This window comes from Felis catus, chromosome B2, assembly GCF_018350175.1.
Source record: "Felis catus isolate Fca126 chromosome B2, F.catus_Fca126_mat1.0, whole genome shotgun sequence".
NCBI lineage: Eukaryota > Metazoa > Chordata > Mammalia > Carnivora > Felidae > Felis > Felis catus.
This window is the reverse complement of record NC_058372.1, coordinates 21,215,284-21,238,497: the sequence shown is the minus strand read 5'-3', so window position 1 is coordinate 21,238,497 and position 23,214 is coordinate 21,215,284. Positions and strand designations below refer to the sequence as shown.

At 39.1% G+C, this 23,214-nt stretch overlaps 1 protein-coding gene and 1 long non-coding RNA gene across 11 annotated transcripts in view; one reads left to right on the top strand and one right to left on the bottom strand.

The window, feature by feature from the left end:
* Positions 1-23,214, bottom strand: part of CAGE1 (cancer antigen 1) — a 57,314-nt gene that overhangs the window by 6,000 nt on the left and 28,100 nt on the right. For 7 of the 10 annotated variants that reach the window (XM_023253705.2, XM_023253698.2, XM_023253696.2 and 4 more), the window contains 2 exons: positions 14,614-14,718; positions 13,921-13,991 (listed from right to left, as the gene is read on the bottom strand). In XM_023253705.2, the coding sequence (XP_023109473.2) occupies positions 13,921-13,991; positions 14,614-14,718 (176 nt within the window). Of the gene's footprint in view, positions 1-13,591; positions 13,833-13,920; positions 13,992-14,613; positions 14,719-23,214 lie in introns of those variants that run through there. The other 3 variants (XM_023253700.2, XM_023253703.2, XM_023253702.2) reach the window with 3 other exon arrangements.
* The window catches only part of LOC123385310, a 46,396-nt gene that overhangs the window by 14,685 nt on the left and 8,497 nt on the right, over positions 1-23,214 (top strand). The window lies entirely within an intron of this gene.

Sequence of the window (23,214 nt, the reverse complement as noted above, 5' to 3'; positions counted from 1 at the left end):
ACAACAATTGGGACTGCATTTAGGGCTCACCCGAATAATGCAGGGTAATCTCACCATCTCAAGATCCTTCATTTAATCACACCTGCAAAGTCTCTTTTGCCATACGAGGGCACATTCACAAGTTCCAGGGAATGGGATTTGGATGTCTTTGGGAAGCTGTTTTTCAGGCTACTATGGAGAGTAAACAGATCTGTGGAGGATAGAAAATTCTCTTGCAGAAGTCATTACCTCAAATGCCTATGGAAGAGTCAAGCAAGTATGTGAACTGAGTAAAGCCAGCTAAGTGGGGATTTGGACAAACCAGAGAGCATTTGCGCCTATTGTAGAGGTCACTTTTAAGTAACAGACTTGAGCCATGAAAACTTGATCAAGGAAAAAGGGCCCACAGTGACCCCAACCTCCTGGCTGAATACAGACCCGGCCCATCAGGCAGCCTACCTCAAAATATCCACAAGCCCTAGCTGACCAATGGGTTACTTACAGCCAGGCACAGTTCCAAAAAAGGGAAAATTCCATTGGTCACCATACCACCTCACCTTCCCTCTTTAAATACAGTCCCCACCCACTACCTTGTGGCAGACAGTCAGTCTCTCCTTTGCTGTCCTGCCCACTGCTCCCTTCGGTGTATTCAATAAACTTCTATCTCCTTTGTTCTGCCTCAGGTGAATTCTTTCATTTCCCAGGCCACTGGCTTCCACTCAGTCTGGTCGCCCCACATTTGGGGGCCCCCATCTGATTGGGAGGGAATCATACTCATTCCCTGCCTAAAGGACAAAGTTGCTACTTGGCTGATGTTGCCTGATGTTGCCATGTGGAAATGTTGCAGTAATGACGTCAGATCTTAATTTTAAAGAAGAGACGGAAATCTAAATCTTTACAGGAAATCTTCCTTTTTAAATATTAGCAATAATTCAAAAATACTTTAAACATTAGATGGACCAAACAAAACATATCTGCCTTGGGATATGCCTCATGGGGTGTCATTCTGAAACCTCTGCATTATTGTCCAGAGATATCAGGCTTTTGTTTTCAAAGATTAAAGGGGAGATGTTGTCCATCCAGGAGGGGATGAAAATATTAAATAGGTCCTCTGTTTACAAACAGCTTGAGTCTGTCATGCTTCATTATTAGAGAGAATGCCATGGAATAAATCTTTGTCTTTCTAGAGCTCACAAACAACAGCCCAAGTCGTGGAGGAAAAGGATACTCAAGGAGAGAGACTAAAGGGGCTGAGTAGGTTAAGCGTCTGACTTTAGCTCAGGTCATGATCTCACGGTTTGTGGGTTTGAGCCCTGCATTCAGCTCTCTGCTGACACCTGGAACCTACTTCGGATTCTGTGTCTCCCTCTCTCTCTGCCCCTCCCCTGCTCATGCTCATGCTCATGCTCTGTCTCTCTGTCTCAAAAATAAACATTAAAAACATTTTTTTTAAGATTTAAAAAAAAAGAAGTAAAAAAGGAGAGAGAGTGAAAAGTTCTTCTAAGCGTGCTGCAAGCACCAATGTAACGTACTTTCCTGTGCATAGAGCTGAGGACAAAAAGTCACAACCTAAGGCCAGGTAGATGGAGTCATCTACCGTGGGGGAAGTGATATCCTCCCTTGAAGGACACTGGCAGCTCATGCAGAAAGCCAAGCAAGCAGAGCAGCACCATCCAGCAGAATGAAAGTGCTAACTGGACCAAGCCAACAGATGGCATGATGTCCCTGCTTGGGAGTGGAAGTCAGACTTACCCATTGTAAAGTCTGTGTTAGCACTGGCGTTTGTTCTTTGTTTTTTAAACATTTTTATTAATGTATAACTGACATATAATGAACTGCACAAATTTAACATGCAGTTTGATGTTTGACATATATATTCACCCAGAGAACAATAATCACAGTGAACATAGTGAACATATCCATCATCTTCAAAATTTTGCTCATGTACTTGTGTAATCCCTCACTCCCATTCCTCCTTGCCCCCAAGTCCCCAGACAACCACTGACCTGCTTTCTCTCACTATGGATTACTTTCCATCACCTAGAATTTTATATAATGGAATCTCACATTCAGTCCAATTATTTTGACATTGATCCATGTTGTTGCCATGTACCAAGAGTTCATTCATTTTCTCTTTTTTTTTAATCACTGAGTAGTATTCTACTGTGTGGCTATTCTACAATTTATCATTTTACCATTTGAGGGACATATGGGTTGTTTTCAGTTCTGGGCTATTACAAATAAAGCTGGCATGCACAGTCATCTTTGTGTGTACACAAGTCTAGAAATACAAAGACTTATTCCATGGCATTTTCTCTAATAATGAAGTATGATAAACTCAAGCTGTTTGTAAACAGGGGGCCTATTTAATATTGTCATCTCCTCCTCATTTGGATCAACACATAGGAGTGCTGAATCATACAGTAGTGTCTGTGTAACTTTGTAAGAAGCTGCCAGACTGCTTCTAAAGTGGATTGTGTCATATTCCATTCCCACCAGGATGGTCTGAGCTGGTCAGCTGCTCCACATCCTTGCCAATACTTTGTATAGTCAGTCTTTGAAAACTTCCAGTAGTTGTGTAGAGTTATTCATTGTGGTTTTGTCTTTTTTTTTTTTTTTAATGTTGATCATCTTTTTTTTTTTAAATTTTTTTTAACGTTTTATTTATTTTTGAGACAGGGAGAGACAGAGCATGAACAGGGGAGAGTCAGACAGAGAGAGACACAGAATCTGAAACAGGCTCCAGGCTCTGAGCTGTCAGCACAGAGCCCGACGCGGGGCTCGAACTCACGGACCGAGAGATCATGACCTGAGCCGAAGTCGGCCGCTTAACCGACTGAGCCACCCAGGTGCCCCTGTGGTTTTGTCTTTTAATGATGTTGAGTATCTTTCCATGTGCTTCTTCATCATCTATATATCTTCTTGGTGAAGTATCTGTTCAAATCTTTGCCATTTTAATTGGGTTGTTTTCTTACTACTGAGTTTTGAGATTTGTTATATATTCTGGATAAAAGTTCTCTATCAGATATAAGACTTGCAAATGTGTTCTTTCAGACTGTGGCTTGTCTTTTCATTCCTATCTGTCTCCTGAAGAGAAGCTTAAGTTTTTTTTTTTTGTTTCATTGAGACACAATGACACATACATAGCACTATGTAAGTTTAAGGTGTACAGCATAATGACTTGATTTATACATACTGTGAAATGGCTACCACATGTTGCAGACTATGAGCCTGGAGTTCTCTCTTGTCCAGCAAGACAGTGGATGCAGAATTGAATATGTGAGAGGCTAACATCTGGGAGGAGACAAGAGCCCCAAACAGGGGTTTTGTCTCCGTATTTGAGTTCACAAGATATTACCCACATGGTGAACGTGGAGAAAACAAGATATTACCCATGTGGTGAATGTGAAGAAAACAAGATATTACCCATGTGGTGAATGGAAGAAAACAATCAGATAGTAATCATTAACTTGTGTGTAAGCAAAGGATCTTGAGGGCAAGTGGAGTTTGTGATCAAAGTACAATAGTGTCAGAATGGAAAGTACTCATGATCCCATTACAATATCTCACTACCTAATCTCGAGTGCTTTTGCCCCGTGGTGGTGGCTTTCCACCCTAAGCTTTTTTCTAACCCATTTATGTAAGTAGAACCTATTTCCCCACAACCACAATGTTTAGTCAACATCCATCATCTCATATCAATACATGAAAAATAAAGAGAAAATAGGGGCAACTGGGTGGCTCAGTTGGTTAAGTGTCTGACTCCTGATCTGGGCTCAAGTCCTGATCTCATGGCCGTGAGATAGAGCCCTGCATCGAGCCCCATCTTGGGCTCTGTGCTGGGTGTGGAGCCTACTTAAGATTTTCTCTCTCTCTCCCTCTGCCCCTCTCCCATTTTCTGGCATGTATGCTGTTTCTCTCTTTCAGATTAAATAAACTTTTAAAAAAGAGTAAAAGTTTTTTTCCTGTGATGAAAATTTTATAATTTACTCTTAGGGACTTTAAAATATACCATACAGCAATGTTCAACTATAGTCATCATGTTTTACATTTCATACCAAGTACTTACATATCTTATAACTGGAAATTTGTACCTTTTGACTACCTCCACCTAATTCTCATGCCTCCTCACATCCCCCACCACTGTTAATTACAAATCTGATCTCTTTTTCTATGGGTTTGGGTTTTCTTTTATTTTGTTTTTCAGATTTCACATATAAGTGATATCACATAGTATTTGTCTTTTTCTGACTTATTTCATTTAGTATAATGCCCTCAAGTTTCATCCATGTTGTTGCAAATAGCAGGATTTTCTTCTTGTTTATTACTGAATAGTATTCTTCTGTGTCTGGGTGTGTGTGTGCATGTGTGTGTACATAACACATTTTCTTTATCCATTCATTCATCTATGGACACTTAGATTGCTTCCATACCTTAACTATTGTAAATAATGCTGCAATAAACATAAAGATACATATATCTTTTTGAGTGTTTTCATTTTCTTTGGATAAACACCAGGACATGGAATTTGTAGATCATGTGGTAGTTCTATTTTTAATATTTTGAGGAACCTCTACACTGTTTTCTATAGTGGATGCACCAATTTATATTCCCACCAACAGTGCATAAATGTTCCTTTTCTCTATCTCCTTGCTAACACCTGTTATCTCTTGTCTTTTTGATGATAGCCATTGTAACAGGTATGAAGGCATATCTCATTGTGGTTTTGATTTTGCATTTCCCTGATGATTAGTAATGTTGAGCATGCTTTCCTGTACCTGTTGGCCGTTTGAATATCTTCTTTGGAAAAATGCCTATTCAGGTCCTTTGCTCATTTTAAAACTGGATTGTTTGTTTTCCTGTTATTAAGTTGTATGAGTTCTCTACATATTTTAGATTTTAACCCCTTATAAGGTATATGATTTACAAATATTTCTACCATTTTGCAGGTTGCCTTTTCATTTTGTTATTTCTTTTATCATGTGGAGTTTTTAGTGTGCTGTAGTCCCACTTCTTTATTTTTTTACTTTGTTGCCTGTGCTTTAGGTGTCACATCTAAAAAAATCAAGACCCATGTCAAGGAGCTTTTTGTTTTTAATTTTTTTTAATGTTTTATTTATTTTTGAAAGAGTACAAGAGGGGGAGGGACAGAGAGAGAGAGGGAGACAGAGGATCCAAAGTGGGCTCCGTGCTGACAGCAGTGAGCCTGATGTGGGGCTCCAACTCACAAACTGTGAGATCATGACCTGAGCTGAAATTGGACGCTTAACCGACTGAGTCACCCAGGCGTCCCTGTCCAGGAGCTTTTTAAGCTATCTTTTTTCTTAGGAGTTTCATGGTTCTCAGTCTTTCATTTATGTCTTTAATCCATTTCAAGTTCTTTTTTTGAATGGTGGAAAGGAGTGTTCTAGTTTATTCTTTTACATGTGAATATCCAATTTCTAAGCACCATTTATTGAAGAGACTGTCTTTTCTCCATTAAATATTCTTGGCTCCTTTATCAAATATTAGTTGACTGTAAATGTGTGAGTTTATTTCTGGGCCCTTGGTCCTGTTCCATTGGTCTATGTGTCTGTTTTTATTCCAGTACCATGTTGTTTTGGTTACTATCACTTTATAAATATAGCTTGAAATCAGAAAGTGTGATGTCTCCTGCTTTGTTTTTCTTTCTCAACATTTGCTTTAGGCTATTCAGGGTCTTTTGTGATTCTATACAAGTTTTAGGATTTTTTTTTCCTAAGAAATTTTTAATTTTGAGGAAATCCAATTATCAAATTTTATTAAAAAAATTTTTTTTAATGTTTATTTATTCTTGAGAGAGACAGACAGACAGAGCATGAGTGAGGGAGGGGCAGAGAGATAGGGAGACACAGAATTGGAAGCAGGCTCCAGGCTTTGAGCTGTCAGCACAGAGCCCGATGTGGGGCTCAAACTCAGAAGCCACGAGATCATGACCTGAGCTAAAGTCGGATGCTTAATCGACTGAGCCACCTAGGTGCCCCTCAAATTTTCTTTAATGGATTTAGTGTCTTTTCTAAACCATTGCCTAACCTAAGGTTAGAGGCATTTTCTTCTATATTTCTTCTAGAAGTTTTATAGTTTTAGCTCTTAAATTTAGATCTAATATGCATTTTGAATTTTTTCTGGCTGTAGTACAAGGTATAAATTAAAGTTTTTCTGTTTTTTAAGTTTTTTTTAATTTACTTTTGAGAGAGAGAAAGAGAGAGACAGAGAGGGGCAAAGACAGAGAAAGACACAGAATCGGAAGCAGGCTCCAGACTCTGAGCTGTCAGCACAGAGCCCGACATGGGGCTCAAACCCACAAACTATGAGGTCATGACCTGAGTTGAAGTAGGACATTTAACCCATTGAGCCACCCAAGCGCCCCAAAGTTTTTCTTTCTAAACAAATGAATATCCAAGTATTTCAGCACCATATGTGTCAAAACAATCTTTTCTCTATTTCATCACGTCTGCACCTTTATGAGACATCAGTCACCCATATATGTGTGGGTTTGTATCTAGATTCCATATTCTGTTCAATTGATCTTTTTTCCTATTTAAAAAAATTTTTTTTCAACGTTTTTATTTATTTTTGGGACAGAGAGAGACAGAGCATGAACGGGGGAGGGGCAGAGAGAGAGGGAGACACAGAATCGGAAACAGGCTCCAGGCTCTGAGCCATCAGCCCAGAGCCTGACGCGGGGCTCGAACTCCCGGACCGCGAGATCGTGACCTGGCTGAAGTCGGACGCTTAACCGACTGCGCCACACAGGCGCCCCTCTTTTTTCCTATTTTAACGTCAATGCCACACTGTTTTGATTATTGTAGCTTCACAGAAAGTCTTAAAATCAGGTTTCCCCCCAATTTTGTCCTTCTTTCTCAAAGTTCTTTTGACCATTCTGTGGCCCTTTGAATTTCCATATGAATTTTATTTATCTTTTTAAACTTTTTTTAATGTTTATTTATTTTTGAGACACACACACACACACACACACACACACACACACACACACACACAGCATGAGCGGGGGAGGGGCAGAGAGAGAGAGGGAGGGGATCTGTGCTATCAGCACAGAGCCCGCTGCTATCAGCACAGAGCCTGATGCAGGGCTTGAACTCAAACCAAAGTCAAGAGTTGGACACTTAATGGACTGTACCACCAGGTGCCCTGATTTTTTTTTTAATTATTAAAGCTTTCTACTCATTACTCCATGAATATTTTATTGCACTCCACTTACTTAATGTATTCTTTAATCTTCCAATAAGGACAAAAATTTCTTTCCAAAGTTCATGGACATTTTTTGTAAGGAACTTTTGTTTGCTATTATATATAGACTTTAAAATTTTATTTAGTTTATTTATAGTGTAAAGAAATTAAATTGACTTTAGAAGTTTTTCATGATTGTCAATTTTGCAAAAGTCATTTGTAAATATCAATAATTCATCTGTAGATTATTTTGGGCTTTCTGGGTAGGCAAGTATATCATTGGAAAATAATGACAATTTTGTTACTTTTATACTAATATTCACAATTTCAATTTCTTTCTCTCTTCTTAGGATGTTGGTGGGGACTGCCAGCATATTACTACATAGAATTGGCAACAACAATGGGTTTATTTATCTTGTTCCTGATTTTCAGATGAAAGAAATACTTACAGTGTTTCAATTGATTATTATATTGGCTTTGGGTTTTGGGAGGGCATGGGATGGGAACATACCCTTAATCAAAAAGTAGAAGATTCCTGGGGTGCCTGGGTGGCTCAGTCGATTGAACGGCCAGCTGTTGATTTTGGCTCAGGTCATGATCTTGTGGTTTTGTGAGTTTGAGCCCCGTGTCGGGCTCTGCACTGGCAGCACAAAGCCTGCTTGGGATTCTCTGTCTTCTCTCTCTCTGACCCTCCCCTACTCATGCTGTCTCTGTCTCCCTCAAAAATAAATAAAAATAAACTTAAAAAAAAGTACAAGATTCCCTTATTTGTATTTTTGTCATGAGCTGTACAAAAATATTTTTAATGTATACTGCTGTAGAATTTCTGAGCCTATTGAAATGCTATTGTCTCCTTTAATCAGTTAATGTGGTGGATTTTATTAATAGAGTTTTTAATGTTTCATTGCTGTGATAAATTCAATTTGCTCAGGAAGCATTGTTGTTCTTTTCATTGCTGGATTCAGTTTGTTTATTTTTGTTGAGAAGTTTTGTATCTATGTTTATGATGAAATTAATTTATCATTTATGCTTCTCAGGCTGTCCTTGTTTGCTTTTAATATTTTTTCTATAAACTCTCCATTTCATCTAATTTTTCAAAATCATTGGTATAAAGTTTTTATTATAATTAATTAATCTCTGCTGCACCTGCTGTCATTTCTCTGTTTTCATTTCATTTTGAAGTTTCTAGCAGTAAAGTCTTATTGTCAAGAAATGATCTATGTTTTTGTCTGAAGTTTCTGTATCTTATCTGCATTTCTTCAAGAGTTCAAGTGGATAAAACATTCTAGGTTGGCAGTGACTCTTATCAGCACTTCACAGACAGTATTCCACTCTCTTCTGGCTTTTGTTGTTGCTATCCACAGGACAGAGGTCAGTCAAGCTGGTTTGCATTTGCAGATAAGGTCATTTCTCTTAAGCCTGGTTTTAAGATCCCCTCTTCCTATCTAGTGTTCTTTAATTTTACAACAACATTTCTAGGTCTTGGTTTCTTTACATTATCCTGTTCTGAAAAATCCTCCATAGTTTATTCTCCACCATTCCATTCTCTTTTTCTGAAATTCCAGGTAGTTTGGATCTTATTCCTCTGAGCAGTTTCACTTGACCTTTATTTCATATGTTTGTGTAATACAGTGTATGCATTTTTTTCTCTTCTAACTCACTTATTCTTTCTTATTCAGTGACCAGTCTACTGTCTATCCTGTTCATTGAGCATGTATTATGTATGTATGTATTTCTGTGATACAGAGGGACTGGAAGAAGGGTCACATTAGATAGTGTGGTCATAGAAGGTCTCTGAGGAGGTGACATTTGAACAGAGACTAAAGGTTGAGAAGGGCAAAATGTCAGGTCAGGGGAAAACATTCTAGGCAGAAGAAAGAGCAAGTGTGAATGCCCTGAGACAGACAAGTCTTGCCAAGTTCTAGCAACTACAAGGAATAGGTAAGGAGAGACCAAGATGAGGTGGGAGAAAGAGTATGAGGTAAAAAAAAAAATGCAGGGTTTTAGCAGCTGTAGTGGAGAGTTTGCATCTATATTAAGGGTGAGGGGAGGCTCTTCAAGGGTTTAATGCACTTTGAAATAGTGCTATCTAATTTGTGGCTTTTAAAATAATTTTTAGAGAGATATAATTGACATAAAACTTCATTTTAGTTTCAAATGTTCAGCATAATGCTTTAATATTTGTATATATTGTGAAATGATCACCACAATAAGTCTAGTTGCCATCTGTTACCATATAGAGTTACAAAATTTTTTTCTTGTGATGAGAAATTTTAAGATTTACCCTCTTGGCAACTTCCAAATATGCAACATGGTATTATTAACTACAGTCACCATGCTGTACATGACACCCCCATGACTTATTTTATAACTGGAAGTTTGTACCTTTTGACCCCCTTTACCCATTTCACCGCCCCCCCAACCCCCTACCTGTGACAACCACTAATCTGTTCTCTGTATCTATGAGCTTGTTTTGTTTTAGTTTTTAGATTCCACATATAAGTGAGATCATATGGTATTTGTCTTTCTTTGACTTATTTCATTTAGCATTTCAAGGTCCATCCATGTTGTCACAAATGGTAGAATTCCTTCTTTTTTATGGCTGAATAATATTCCATTGCATACCTACATCACATTTTCTTTTTCTTTTCAGCCATCAATGGATACTTCAGTTGTTTCCATACCTTGACTATTGTAAATAATGCTGCAGTGATTTTCATTTTCTTCAGATAAATACCTAGAAGTAGAATTGCTGGATCATATGGTAGTGGTATCTTTAATTTTTTGAGGAACCTCCATACTGCTTTCCACAGTGGCTGCACCAGTTTACATTCCCACCAATAGTGCATGAGAGTTGCCTTTCTTTCACATCTTAGCCAATACTTGTTATTTCTAGTCTTGTTAATAGCCATTCTAACAGGTGTGAGGTGTCTTCTCCTTGTGGTTCTGATTTGTATGATGATTAGTGACATGAGCATCTTTTCATGTACCTGTTGGCCATCTGTATGTTAAACCAGGATATTTAAAAAATTTTTGCTTATGTTTATTTATTTGGGGGGGGAGGGGCAGAGAGAGAGGGAGAGACAGAATCCAAAGCAGGCTCCAGGTTCTGAGCTGTCAGCACAGAGCCTCACGTGGGGCTCGAACCCATGAAACACGAGATCATGACCTGAGCCTAACAACCAACTGAGCCACCCAGGCACCCTGAACTGGGATATTTTTGTGAGAGGATCTACCTCTCACCAAGATGTTGTCATAGATGTGATGGGGAGGAGGGTACAGAGAACAAGTCTAAAATTCCATAGAAAACTGTCCCTGAACCAGGAATATACGGAGCAGTACTTTTATACCTGAAACTGATCTGGCCACAGGTATTACAGGGAGAGCAGTGTTAGGGAGACAGATGCTTGGTTACTTGAATCTCTGTAGCATTACGGAAAAGCTGCCTTACTCAGAACTGGGAAGACAGTGAATATACCTCTGAGGAAAGGGCATTTGGGTGGAGATTTTAAGAACAGTAGGAGATAACTGAGGTGCAGGTAGCCTTAGCGTTCCAGGTGGAACAGCCTATGCTAAAGTTATGAGGCCAAAGGGAATGTGATGCATTCGAGAAGCTATAACATCTCCAGTGTGGCTGAAGGCAATGCAGGGAGTGCGGAGATGAGACTGGAGAGGCAGGCAGAAACCACATTGTGAAGAAAATTTTAGGTCATGTTAAGGATTTTTCTTTTATCTAAAAGTGGTGGAAGAAATCACTAAAAGTGTTTTAAGAGGCATGATCAGATTGATTTATATTTCAGAAAGATTACTCTGGCTGCATGCGCAAAATGGATCTCACCAAGTTCCTTCTTTTATTTAGTCTTTTAGAAAAATCAAGTGTCATTAACGGCTTTTATAAGCAAGCAGCTGTTTCTAAAATTCAAGGCATGTAAATTGAAAACTTACAGTATATCCAGTGAAAATATTTAAAGATACTTCAAACACTGCTAAATTTTAACAGAATAGCACCACCTGAAAGAAACATTGCTCTAATGATGTATTTGATAATTTTTGATGTAGCATACACCTTTTAAAAAGATCAAAACTAGGGCATCTGGGTGGCTCAGTCAGTTAAGCATCCAACTTCTGCTCAGGTCATGATCTCACATGAGTTCACCAGGATATCTGTTGTCAGTGCAGAGCCTGCTTCGGTTCCTGTCTCCCTCTCTCTCTGTCCCTCCCCAGCTTGTGCTTTCTCTCTGTCTCAAAAATAAATAAAAGCATCAAAAAATATTTTTAAACATCAAAGCTAATTCATGATAATTAAAAAAAACTGCTTTCATGAATGTAAGAGACTATATTTGATTAAAAAAAAATGATGATTCTTATCACTTAAAGCAAATCAACTCCCATGATACCTGGCAGTGGTTCTTGAACTGTCCAGACATTAGAATCACCTGGACAGCTTTTGAAATACACTGATGCCCAGAACCCACTTGTTATTTTAGTTTACTGCATCTGGGAGTAGAGTCTGAGCACTGTGATATTTTTAAAAAGCATTCAAGGGAATTTTAATAAGCATCCACAGTTGACAACCATTTTAGTAAAATTTATAGAACCCAGATGTCAAATCTCTTTTTATTTTTTATTTTTTTAAATGTTTATTTATTTCTGAGACAGAGAGAGACAGAGCATGAATGGGGGAGGGGCAGAGAGAGAGGGAGACACAGAATCCTATGCAGGCTCCAGGCTCTGAGCTGTCAGCACAGAGCGCGACGCGGGGCTTGAACTCACAGACCGTGAGATCATGACCTGAGCCGAGGTCAGACGCTCAACTGACTGAGCCACCCAAGCACCCCAAATCTCTTCTTTAAAAAAAATTTTTTTAAGTTTATTTATTTTGAGAGAGAGCAAGCGGGGTAGGGGCAGAGGCAGAGGGGAGAGACAGAGAATCCCAAGCAGGCTTCACATTGTCAGTGAAGAGTGTGGGGCTCGAACTCATCAACTGTGAGATCATGACCTAAGCCGAGATCAAGAATCAGATGCTTAACTGACTGAGCCATCCAGGTGCCCCTCAAATCTCTTCTTGGCCACAAAGTGGATCAGTCACTTTTCTGAAATGTAAGTTCAAAAAAATTTGAATTTTAAAAATGACTGGGGCAAAGAAATGTGACCAGAGTGATGGTTTGATATTGGTTTAGAAATATTAGGTTATTTGTTATTTCTATATTTCATGAGCCCATGATGTTTGAACATTGGCTGAGTTTTCTTGGTTACAAGCTAAGGAGGAGTCTTATTTTACTTGTCTTCAGTGTATAATTAACACTCCTTTCCTCTTTCAAATTTAAAATTTGTCAATGTCAGTCTGAAAAATGGGAAAATTGTTTTAACATTCATTCTGCTTAGATACAATAATAAGAAACAAAAACAAACTTCTCAAGGTACAAATACCCGAACTGTCTTTCAGTTAGTTATCTTGTGGTGAGTTAGCCCTATAGAAAGTTCACATGTGGGGTGTGCCTTCTATGTAAGAATGTGCCTTCTATGTGCCTTCTATGTAAGACCTTTTGCTTAAGCTTAGTGATAGCCAGCACAGTATAAATGAAATTGGGGGAAGGATGAAGAAACAACACATGAGAAATGAAGATAATAAGTGAAAAACATTTGCAGAATTTTATTTATTTATTTATAAATGTTTATTTACTTTTGGGGCGCCTGGGTGGCGCAGTCGGTTAAGCGTCCGACTTCAGCCAGGTCATGATCTCGCGGTCCGTGAGTTCGAGCCCCGCGTTGGGCTCTGGGCTGATGGCTCAGAGCCTGGAGCCTGTTTCCGATTCTGTGTCTCCCTCTCTCTCTGCCCCTCCCCCGTTCATGCTCTGTCTCTCTCTGTCCCCCCAAAAAAATAAATAAACGTTGAAAAAAAATTTTTTTAAATAAATGTTTATTTACTTTTGAGAGAGAGAGACAGCGCACGTGAGCGAGCAGGGGACAGGCAGAGAGACAGACACAGAATTCGAACAGGCTCCAGGCTCTGAGCTGTCAGCACAGAGCCTGATGTGAGGCTTGAACTCACAGACTGTGAGATCATGACCTGAGCCAAAGTCAGACGCTTAACTGACTGAGCCACCCAGGTGCACCTTATTTTTTATTTTTATTTTTATTTTTTTTAGAGAGAGAGAGAGTGCCAGAGGTGGAGAGAGAGAATCTTAAGCAGACTCTGTGCTCAGAGGGGAGCCTGATGTGGGGCTCCATCCTATGACCCTGGGATCATGACCCGAGCCAAAATCAAGGGTAGGACGCTCAACTGACTGAGCCACCCAGACGCCTCAAGCTGAATCTCATTCTCATGAGAGAGTTTAGTTGGCACTTTATATATATATATATACATGTATGTTTCATTTGGTGTGCATTCAAAACTTTTTGTGAATAAAGTCTAAGCATTAAGCATTGCAAGGTTATTTTACTTGAACACCATGGAATAGCTCCTGAAATTTTTGGATGTTCCTCACTAAGTTTGTCACCGCCCCCCTCCCTGAAATCAAAGGGAGCTCTGAGAAAAGAAGATGAAAATCTGGTTATTCAAGTAGTCAGACATTGAGCAGACTATTTGATTGAAGAATGGCCTTTATTTATAAAAACTTCACATTTTTCCTCTTTCTAGGAGCCTAAAAAAATAAACTTGGTAAGCCAGAGAGCAAAATAAAATACCGGTAAATGTTTACAAAATTAAAAACTAAGCTTTTTTCAACTTACTGTACAATATGGGAGTGGGATATCTCAAGCCTTTGGTCAGCACATTCGATAATTTCTTCATATGATGTAACCTTGAAAAAAATAAGCCAAAAAATTATTCTATGATAAATTCTAGAATTTTTATTTTTGTTTACATTTGCTTTTATAAAAATCTCTTCAGTTGAAGTTCAATTATGTGAATTTCATCAATAGCTTTACAGTAGGCAAACATCTTCCTTACAGTTTGAAATCAGGAATATGAATAGAAATAGAATCATAAAGTACCTATTCATCATGCAGAAAGAGTGAAGTGTCAGAAAATGGACAACTGTAGTGAGTCAACTATAATCCAGTTGTCTTCCACACAAGTGGTAGATGTATCAGCTAAGGGTTAGAGCCTGTTTGCTTAAAGTTAATGCAGTTTTCAGAAGGTAAACTAGAATGTTAAGTTGAAAAGATCTACAATTACCCTCAAAATGAAGTCGTAATACTAAGACCTAAAATTGCCAACAGCAGGGGATAGATACACAGAATGTTCTTTGTTAGATGTCAGCTAAAAGGCTGATGGGAGCATTTTATAATGTCATTATGAAGTGAAAAGAATCAATATAAATGTGTTCCATCATTCTTCAGATCCTTTGTAGCACTAAAATTCTATTATTTTAATATTTGGCATAGTTTTTAAAGACAAATTTTCTATAAGAACATTTGTACCTTATTTATTAAGTTGCCTACGTATCTTTGATATTTGTCATTTTCTTCAATTAGTCTGTTGCAATGGTCTTCTTTTGACTCTAGAAGATTTCCTAATTTTGTGATCTATGGAGAAACATCAGTAAAAATACTAACCTGGAAACTGCCATGAAAACCACACATGGTTGCTGAGAACTAATGAGATCAGTAGCCTATACTTTATTTCAAGATTCTCTCTTTTTTTTTAAGTTTATTTGTTTTTGAGAGAGAGATAGCACTAGTGGGGGAGGGGCAGAGAAAGAGGGAGAGAGTGAGAGAATCCCAAGTAGGCTCAGCACTGTCAGCGCTGAACCGTGGGGCTTGAACTCACAACTGTGAGATCGTGACCTGAGCCAAGAGTTGGACACTTAATCCACTGAGCCACCCAGGTGCCCTTATTCCAAGATTCTCTTAAACCAAGCTGTATCACAAGTGAATTAATAGACACTAATCCTAGTTAGATTGCATTTATAACAGAGGAACAGAAATAATAATTTTATAATTTTATACTCACAATTATAACTTCCTCCAATTTAACATTATAAAAGACCTTTGCAAATAATTGAACATTTGTTAGTGAAAACGAACGTCTGCCCAAAATCTTCATTATCCTCTTTCCATTTATAACCAGTGCATTGATATATTTTCTCCCATCTGAACTAAAGCACTGATGTCCCTGATGATGCATTTTCAGGTTTGATACATAGTCTCAACTTGCATAAATGACACCAAGTTTTTAAAAAGGCTCAGCTCAATGTATGTCATGTTCTGACCTAAGGTCTAATGTTTTACACACAAAAAACTACCAAAAATTTAATGTTTATTTTTAGAGAGAGACAGAGAAAGAGAGAAAGCACAAGTGGGGGAGAGGCAGAGAGAGAACGAGACACAGAATCCAAAGCAGGCTCCAGGCCCTGGGCTGTCGGCCTAGAGCCTGATGTGGAGCTTGAACTCACAGACCCTGAGATCATGACCTGAGCCGAAGTTGGACACTTAACCGACTGAGCCACCCAGGTGCCCCCAAAATGGCCATCAACCTTCTAATGTTTTAGATATACTTACATGTCTGTAGTGAAATCCCATAGGAGAAGCAACAGCAAAACAAATTTGCTGTGGGAATAGCCACTCTCTTATTCTCTCTTATGTAAATAAATGGGGACAATACCAAATTAATGGTCCTATTCTTCTGACTACATACGTTATATAAGGTAGGGAGTACAGATATTATGATCTCAGTTTAACAGATGGAATCAAGGGGAAGAGAATCTAAAAGTTTTTGAAAGGATAGGTCTAGAAGTGGGGAAGACTAAAATCCGTATTGATCAACTATTACCATAGGGCTTGGCTTTTCCCATTCTATTCCTTCCCTGCACTCCTCACCTGGAGCTTCAGGTATCTCGTGACCTCTAACTAAAGCAATGTGGAATTCTTTCTCACTTCTGTTTTTCATTTATAGACTTCATGGCACATTTTGGATTTCTTTAATGGCTTTCAAGATCAAAGTAATAACTCTTTTAAATCTGCTGACTGAATTTTTTAAATTTGCTAACCTCAGATTAAAGAAATAAGAGCAAAATATTCCTTAAAGAATATTTGTTTTAGGGGCGCCTGGGTGGCGCAGTTGGTTAAGCGTCCGACTTCAGCCAGGTCACGATCTCGCGGTCTGTGAGTTCGAGCCCCGCGTCGGGCTCTGGGCTGATGGCTCAGAGCCTGGAGCCTGTTTCCGATTCTGTGTCTCCCTCTCTCTCTGCCCCTCCCCCGTTCATGCTCTGTCTCTCTCTGTCCCAAAAATAAATAAAAACGTTGAAAAAAAATTAAAAAAAAAAAAGGATATTTGTTTTAGAGGTGAAGGAATAGCTCTCGTAAAGCAGTTTTTTGGATTACAGTGAAAAGGAATCAAAATTTTAAGTTTCTGCTGAAGTGTGTGTAAAGTTTAACTGCTTTAAGAGTATTATTGAGGGGCGCCTGGGTGGCTCAGTTGGTTAAGGGTCTGACTTTGGCTCAGGTCATGATCTCACCATCTGTGAGTTCAAGCCCCACGTGGGACTCTGTGCTGACAACTCAGAGCCTGGAGCCTGCTTCAAGTTCTGTGTCTCCCTCTCTCTCTGCCCCTCCCATACTTGTTCTCTCTCTCTACCTCTCAAAAATAAATAAATGTTAAAAAAAATTAAAAAAAAGAGTATTATTGACATATGATAACACATATTTTTATTAAACAATTTTATTCAATTTATTAAATATATTTTATTAAACATTTATTATTTATTTTTATTTACCCATTTTGAGAGAGAGAGAGAGAGAGAGAGAGAGAGAAAGCATGTGCATGTATGATTGGAGTAGGGGCAGACAGAAGGAAAGAGAATCCCAAGCAGGCACCATCCTATCAGCATGGAGCCTGACATGGCACCTGATCCCATGAAACATGAGATCATGACCTGAGCCAAGATCAAGAGTTAGACACTTAACTGACCAAGCCAGCTGGGTGGCCCTAAATTGCACATATTTAAAGAGTACAGTTTGTTGTTTTCACATATATATACAACCATGAAGCCATCACCACAATCAATATAATGAACATATCCATCACTGCCCCTCCTCTTGCCTTTTGGTAATTCCTCTTTCTTGTCTGCCTGTCTTCCCTGACTCCCCACTCTATGTGAGCCCTGGCAGATACCCATCTGCTTTCTGTCACTATTGACTGGTCTGTATTTTCTAGAGTTTTATAGAATAGAAGCGAACAGTATTTACTCTTGTCTGGCTCTTCTCCACACAATTTTGAGCTTCATCTAGGTTGCATGTGTATCAGTAGTTCATCCCTTTTTCCTTGCTGAGTAGTATTCCATCATGTGGACATACCACAATTTTTTATCCATTCATCTGTTGCTAGACATTTGAGTTGCTGTCAGTTTTTGATTATAAATAAAGCTGCTAGGAACTTTCACATCCAAATCTTTGTAGAAACATATGCTTTCATTTCTCTTGGGTAAATACCTAAGAGTAGACCAATGGCAGGTGTATGTTTAGCTTTTTAATAAACTGCCAAAATGTTTTCCAAAGTGGCTGTACCATTTTACATTCCCATCAGCCGCATATGAGACTTGTAGTTGTTCCACGTACTCATCAATCCTCGGTGTGGTCAGTCTTTTTAACAGACACTATAATGGGTTATGTAGTGGTATTCATTGTGGTTTTAATGTGCATCTCAATGATGTTGAGTATCTTTTCACATATTTATTTGCTATCCATGTATCCTTTTAGTGAAGCGTCTATTAAAACCTTTTTGCCCACTTTTTAAGTTGGGTTATTTTCGGGGCGCCTGGGTGGCTCAGTTGGTTAAGCGTCCAACTTCAGCTCAGGTCACAATCTTGCCATCCGTGAGTTCGAGCCCTGCGTCTGGCTCTGGGCTGATGGCTCAGAGCCTGGAGCCTGCTTCCGATTCTGTGTCTCCCTCTCTCTCTGCCCCTCCCCCATTCATGCTCTGTCTCTGTCTCAAAAATAAATAAACGTTAAAAAAATTTTTTTTTAATAAATTGGGTTATTTTCTTCTTATAGAGTTTGAGGGTGCCTTACATATGTTTTTAAGTTTTCTTTTTTAAGTTTATTTATTTGAGAGAGAGAAAGCATGAGTGGGGGAGGCGCAGAGAGAGAAGGGAAGAAAGAGAATCCCAAGCAGGTTCCACGCTATCAGCATGGAGCCTGATGTGGGGCTCGAACCCACCAACATTAGATCGTGACCTGAGCCCAAGTTGGACGCTTAACCAACTGAGCCACTTGGGCACCCTGGTGCTTTACATATTCTAGATACAAGTCTTCTATCAAATCTTTGATTTGTTGGGCACCTGGGTAGCTCAGTTGGTTATGTATCTGATTTAAGTTCAGGCCATAATCTCATGGTTCATGAGTTCAAGGCCTACAACAGGCTTTACATGGAGCCTGCTTTGGATCCCCTGTCTCCCTCTTTCTCTGCTCCTCCCCCACACTCTCTCTCTCTCAAAAATAAACATTAAAAATATCCCTGTGATTTGTAAATTTCTCCCAGTCCATTGCTTGTCTTTTCATTAAAAGCTCAAATTTTAGAGTTTAAAAGAAATTTCAAAATAGAAATATTTTAGGGGCACCTGAATGGCTCAGTTGGTTAAGCATCCAACTCTTGATTTCAGCTCAGGTCATGATCTCACAATTCATGAGATGGAGTCATACACTGGGCTCTGTGCTAAGAGTGCGGAGCCTCCTCAGGATTCTCTCTCTCCCCCTCTCTCTCTCTCTCTGCCCCTCCCCTGAATGCACATTCTCTCTCTCTCTCTCTCTCTCTCTCTCTCTCTCTCTCTCTCTCTCTCAAATAAGCTTTAAAAAAAAAAGAAAAATTTTAGAAGACAGAATTGAATCATTGAAAAAGTCTAAAACATTTTCATGAAAGCATACCAAAAAGTATATGTAAAGTAATATTTAAATAATAAAGGATGGAGTGGTGGTAACATTTTTCTTTTGTAAAGGAAGATACCATGAGATAACCTTGAATGTGATATTTGAAAAATATTAATGAAAGGTGTCCTTTAATGTGTCTTTTTCTTGATGTCTCAGAGACACCGTAGCACTTCTGAGCTGAATGCTAACCTGAACCCACTTGAAGTCTCCACTAAAAGAAAGTAGATTTGGATGAAGTATGAGAAACTGAAGAGTAGTAAAGTGACTATCTATGCACTTGGCTTAAAATAGCAGGAGATCTAGACCACTGTGAGTCAAACCGATGATAGAGCTCCCATTCACCACATGGTTCACAGAGAAGAGGTTTCACTTGGCTCTATTCTATCTGGCCCTAGATTTCTGGATCCATAGGTACTGTACCTGGTGCCACCACACCTCCACCCCATCCTCCTATCTGGTCAATGATTCTTGTGGCTTCCCTTCTAGGTCTTTCCCATGACATTCCTGCATGGTTTTTGGCCTTGTTTAGTCCTTTGATTTTGGCATCCTTTGTTGCACCCAGTGAGGATCTCAGCCCTCACGTGGGAAACTCCTCCCCCTGCTCCCCACCCCTCCCACCCTCCCTGGTCAGTCTCCATAACTAGGTGAAGGTAGAAGAGAAATCAGATTTGGGGACACATGAAATTGAAGAAAAAGCAAAAAAATTTTTAGATGGTTATCAGGCCTAGGAATATATACAATATTTAAAACTTTGTCTTGGAAAGCAGTTTGGAATCTGCATATAACAGGATGTTATTTATTCTATCACAATTATTATTCTTTAAAATATAATGCATATGTTAAAATCTCTGTTAAAAGAGAGTTGTTAAACTCTGTATATATTAAAATCTGCAGGTGAGACTGTCCCCCACACACAATTGTAAAAACAGTATGTTAAAAAATGTTTCATCTTACTACAAGTATAAACTAAAAGGTCAATTGTTAGAAACATTTCAAGTGGCAATATTTGATGAAATAGCACCATTAACACACTGATATCTGTAAGGTAAAGTTAGTCTTTTGAAATTCATTTGATTATGTACATAAAGATTCACATGCATATTTATAGCTTTAAAAGCAGTAATGCCACTTCAATAATTTATTCTAAGGAAATAATCACAAATGAAAAGCCTCTCCATAAAGGCAGAAAGAACTGGGGCGCCTGGGTGGCGCAGTCGGTTAAGCGTCCGACTTCAGCCAGGTCACGATCTCGCGGTCCGTGAGTTCGAGCCCCGTGTCGGGCTCTGGGCTGATGGCTCAGAGCCTGGAGCCTGTTTCCGATTCTGTGTCTCCCTCTCTCTGCTCCTCCCCCATTCGTGCTCTGTCTCTCTCTGTCCCAAAAATAAATAAACGTTGAAAAAAAAAAAAAGCAGAAAGAACTCAATCATCCAATAAGGGGAATGGCTAAAAGATTATTGTATTTTCACTCTATGGAATATTATGCAGCCATTGAGAATTATATATAATCTATATACAATCTATAAGGATAGTATAGTAGCATATAAAAATGTGTGATATATCAATTAAAATTCAATAGTATACAGACATTATGATTCCAACTCTGCAAAGGTTTGTGGACAAAGACTTGGTATATCTGAAACGTTCTAGTGTGAGCTATGATTTATTCATATGTTAAAATACTACATAGGAGTGAAAATGGGTAAATGCAGCTACATCTATCACACACACAAAAAAAGAACCTTACAGTTATAGGATTGAGGCCAAAAAACTTAGAAAAGGATGTACAATAAAAAAGATATATAAAATAATAAAAGATATACAAAATAATACTGCACATTGTTTAAAGATACATATATATGCGGGAAATACAGACCTGCATGGTCAAGGTAAACATTAAATTCAGGATAATGGTTACCACTGGGTGGAGGGGACGAAAATGCAACTGGAGACAGCCACAGGGGGCTTCAACTATATTCACGTTTCATTTCTTTACCTGGGTGGTACATACAGGGTTATTGATTATATTAGTTTGGTGTGAAATATTTAAAATAAATACTTTTTAAGATCGCATCAGAGCCCTTGCATAAGTGGAGATAAGAAGTATCTGGTGGGTGCTCGAGGGCTGACAGCATTGCAGGGGCATGCTCTCTCATTTCCCCAGCACCTCCCTTCCTGTGGGGTCTGCCCACGTGTGCTGGAGCATGTGGTGCAAATGCAGACCTACAGCAGTGGCGAGGGGCCTTGCCAATGATCTCAAAGAGGCAGACTCCCAGGGTAGGGCTGAGCTAGGCAGAGGAAGAGTACCTGTGTCTGGCCCTATTCACAGGCCCTATACACTTGGCCAGAGTAGAGGAGGAAGTCCTCCTGGAAAGCTGCTTTCCATGCTGTGTGGACACAGGTACTGAGAGGTGAAGAAGCCAGCTGGCTGGTGGTGCTGGATGAGGTTCCCTCGGACCAGGTGTTACTGCTCAGTTATAAAGTCCTCCGGAGGAAGATTTCCTGGGTTGGGTCCCCTTTACAGTCCCCCAGTGTTCTAGATTTATGGACATAGCTCCAAGTTAATAATATATTAACTTGCCCTAATATATTATGAGGCACTGAAATCCACCCCCCCCCAAAATAAGGTCAATATCTCTTGTATTAGCTTTTTATTACTGCTGTAACAAATAGCCACAAACCTAAGTGGCTTAAAACAACAGAAATTTATTATCTTTCATTTCTGTAGGTTAGAAGTCTGGCAGGGATCTCATTTGGCTAAGGTCAAAGTGTCAGCAGGGCTGTGTTCCTTTCTGAAGGCTTTAGGGGAGATTTTCCAGCTTTTAAATGCTGCCCACGTCACTTGGCTTGTGGTCTCCTTCCCTCATCCTCAAAGCCAGCACGTTGCATCTCTAACATTCTTCAAGGTTGTAGCTCTCTCAGACATGGCTAGATGCATGAGATTAGATTGGGCCCATCCTGATAATCCAGGATAATCCACCTCCACATCCCAAGGACCTTGATTTAATCATCTATCTCCACAGAAGTTTCCTTGATTTAATCACAGCTACCAAGTCCCTTTTGCTGTAAGTGCCTAGATTTTTTATTTCATTAAGCGACACAAAATCTCTGTTGCCGTGTTGGGTGGCCATTGCTGTGCCTCCCACACACCTCTGCGAGGATCACTGAGGCCTTCTATGATGAGAGGTACAAGTGGCCTGGTAATACAGTCAAGCTATTTGGTTCTACATAGTTCATAATTCCAGGTTTCCTAAGAAAAAAAATTTTTTTTTTTTTTTGCTTACACTAACACTTTTTCCTCAAATGGGATTGTCTTATGCTCTGCTGCTGTCAACTTACAGAGAAAGTGTGTCAAGGTAGAAATAACGTTTAACCATGATCGTAAATATATCCGTCATTTTTATGAATGGCCTAGGAGACTGGGACATCTGAAGGCTGGCTGATTGATTGATTTCCCAATTCTTTACATGGTTTTGAGATTGAATACATATAGTAAAATATAAGTTAAATGCAATTAAATCAGAATGTACAGAACAAGTGAAGAACAAGATGCATACATGAAGACAGTTAAAACCTGCACTACAGAGCCATGCATTTGATACTGAACTTCCTGGCAGCTAAAGCAAAACTGACATATGGGCAGTTACATGATTTGCATTATTCGTGTGATGAAAACACACCTGTTTCTAAAGAGTTTTTCCTAGTAGGCCTGAGGCCTCAAAGGAAGTTCTCATCCACGTGGCACTAAGTGAAACAATAATCTCTCTGTAACAAATAGAGAAAGAGGTTTCCTAGGATTGCTAAGGGCATAACACGAAACACAACCTGGTAAAAGCAATCCTTTTGGAGGGCCAAGACAACATGTTTCAAGCAGCAGCTTTCTGCTAATAATCATAATCATTAAGCAGTGAAATGAATTTATGACCAACATGCACAAAAATGGAATAGAACAGAACAATAAAAACCCAGTGTTTCTTCTGTGCGTGGGGTATATGTGTATTTGACCAAGAAGTGAAATGGATTTTCTACTGTGGATTGCTCTGGGAGGAATGACAGGGCTGCACAGATAATTCTTCAGAGATATAAGAGTTCTTAAGTTCTAGGTTGGTCAACAAATAGACTGATGTTATATCCTGCAACCAGGATCTGTCGTGCAAGTAT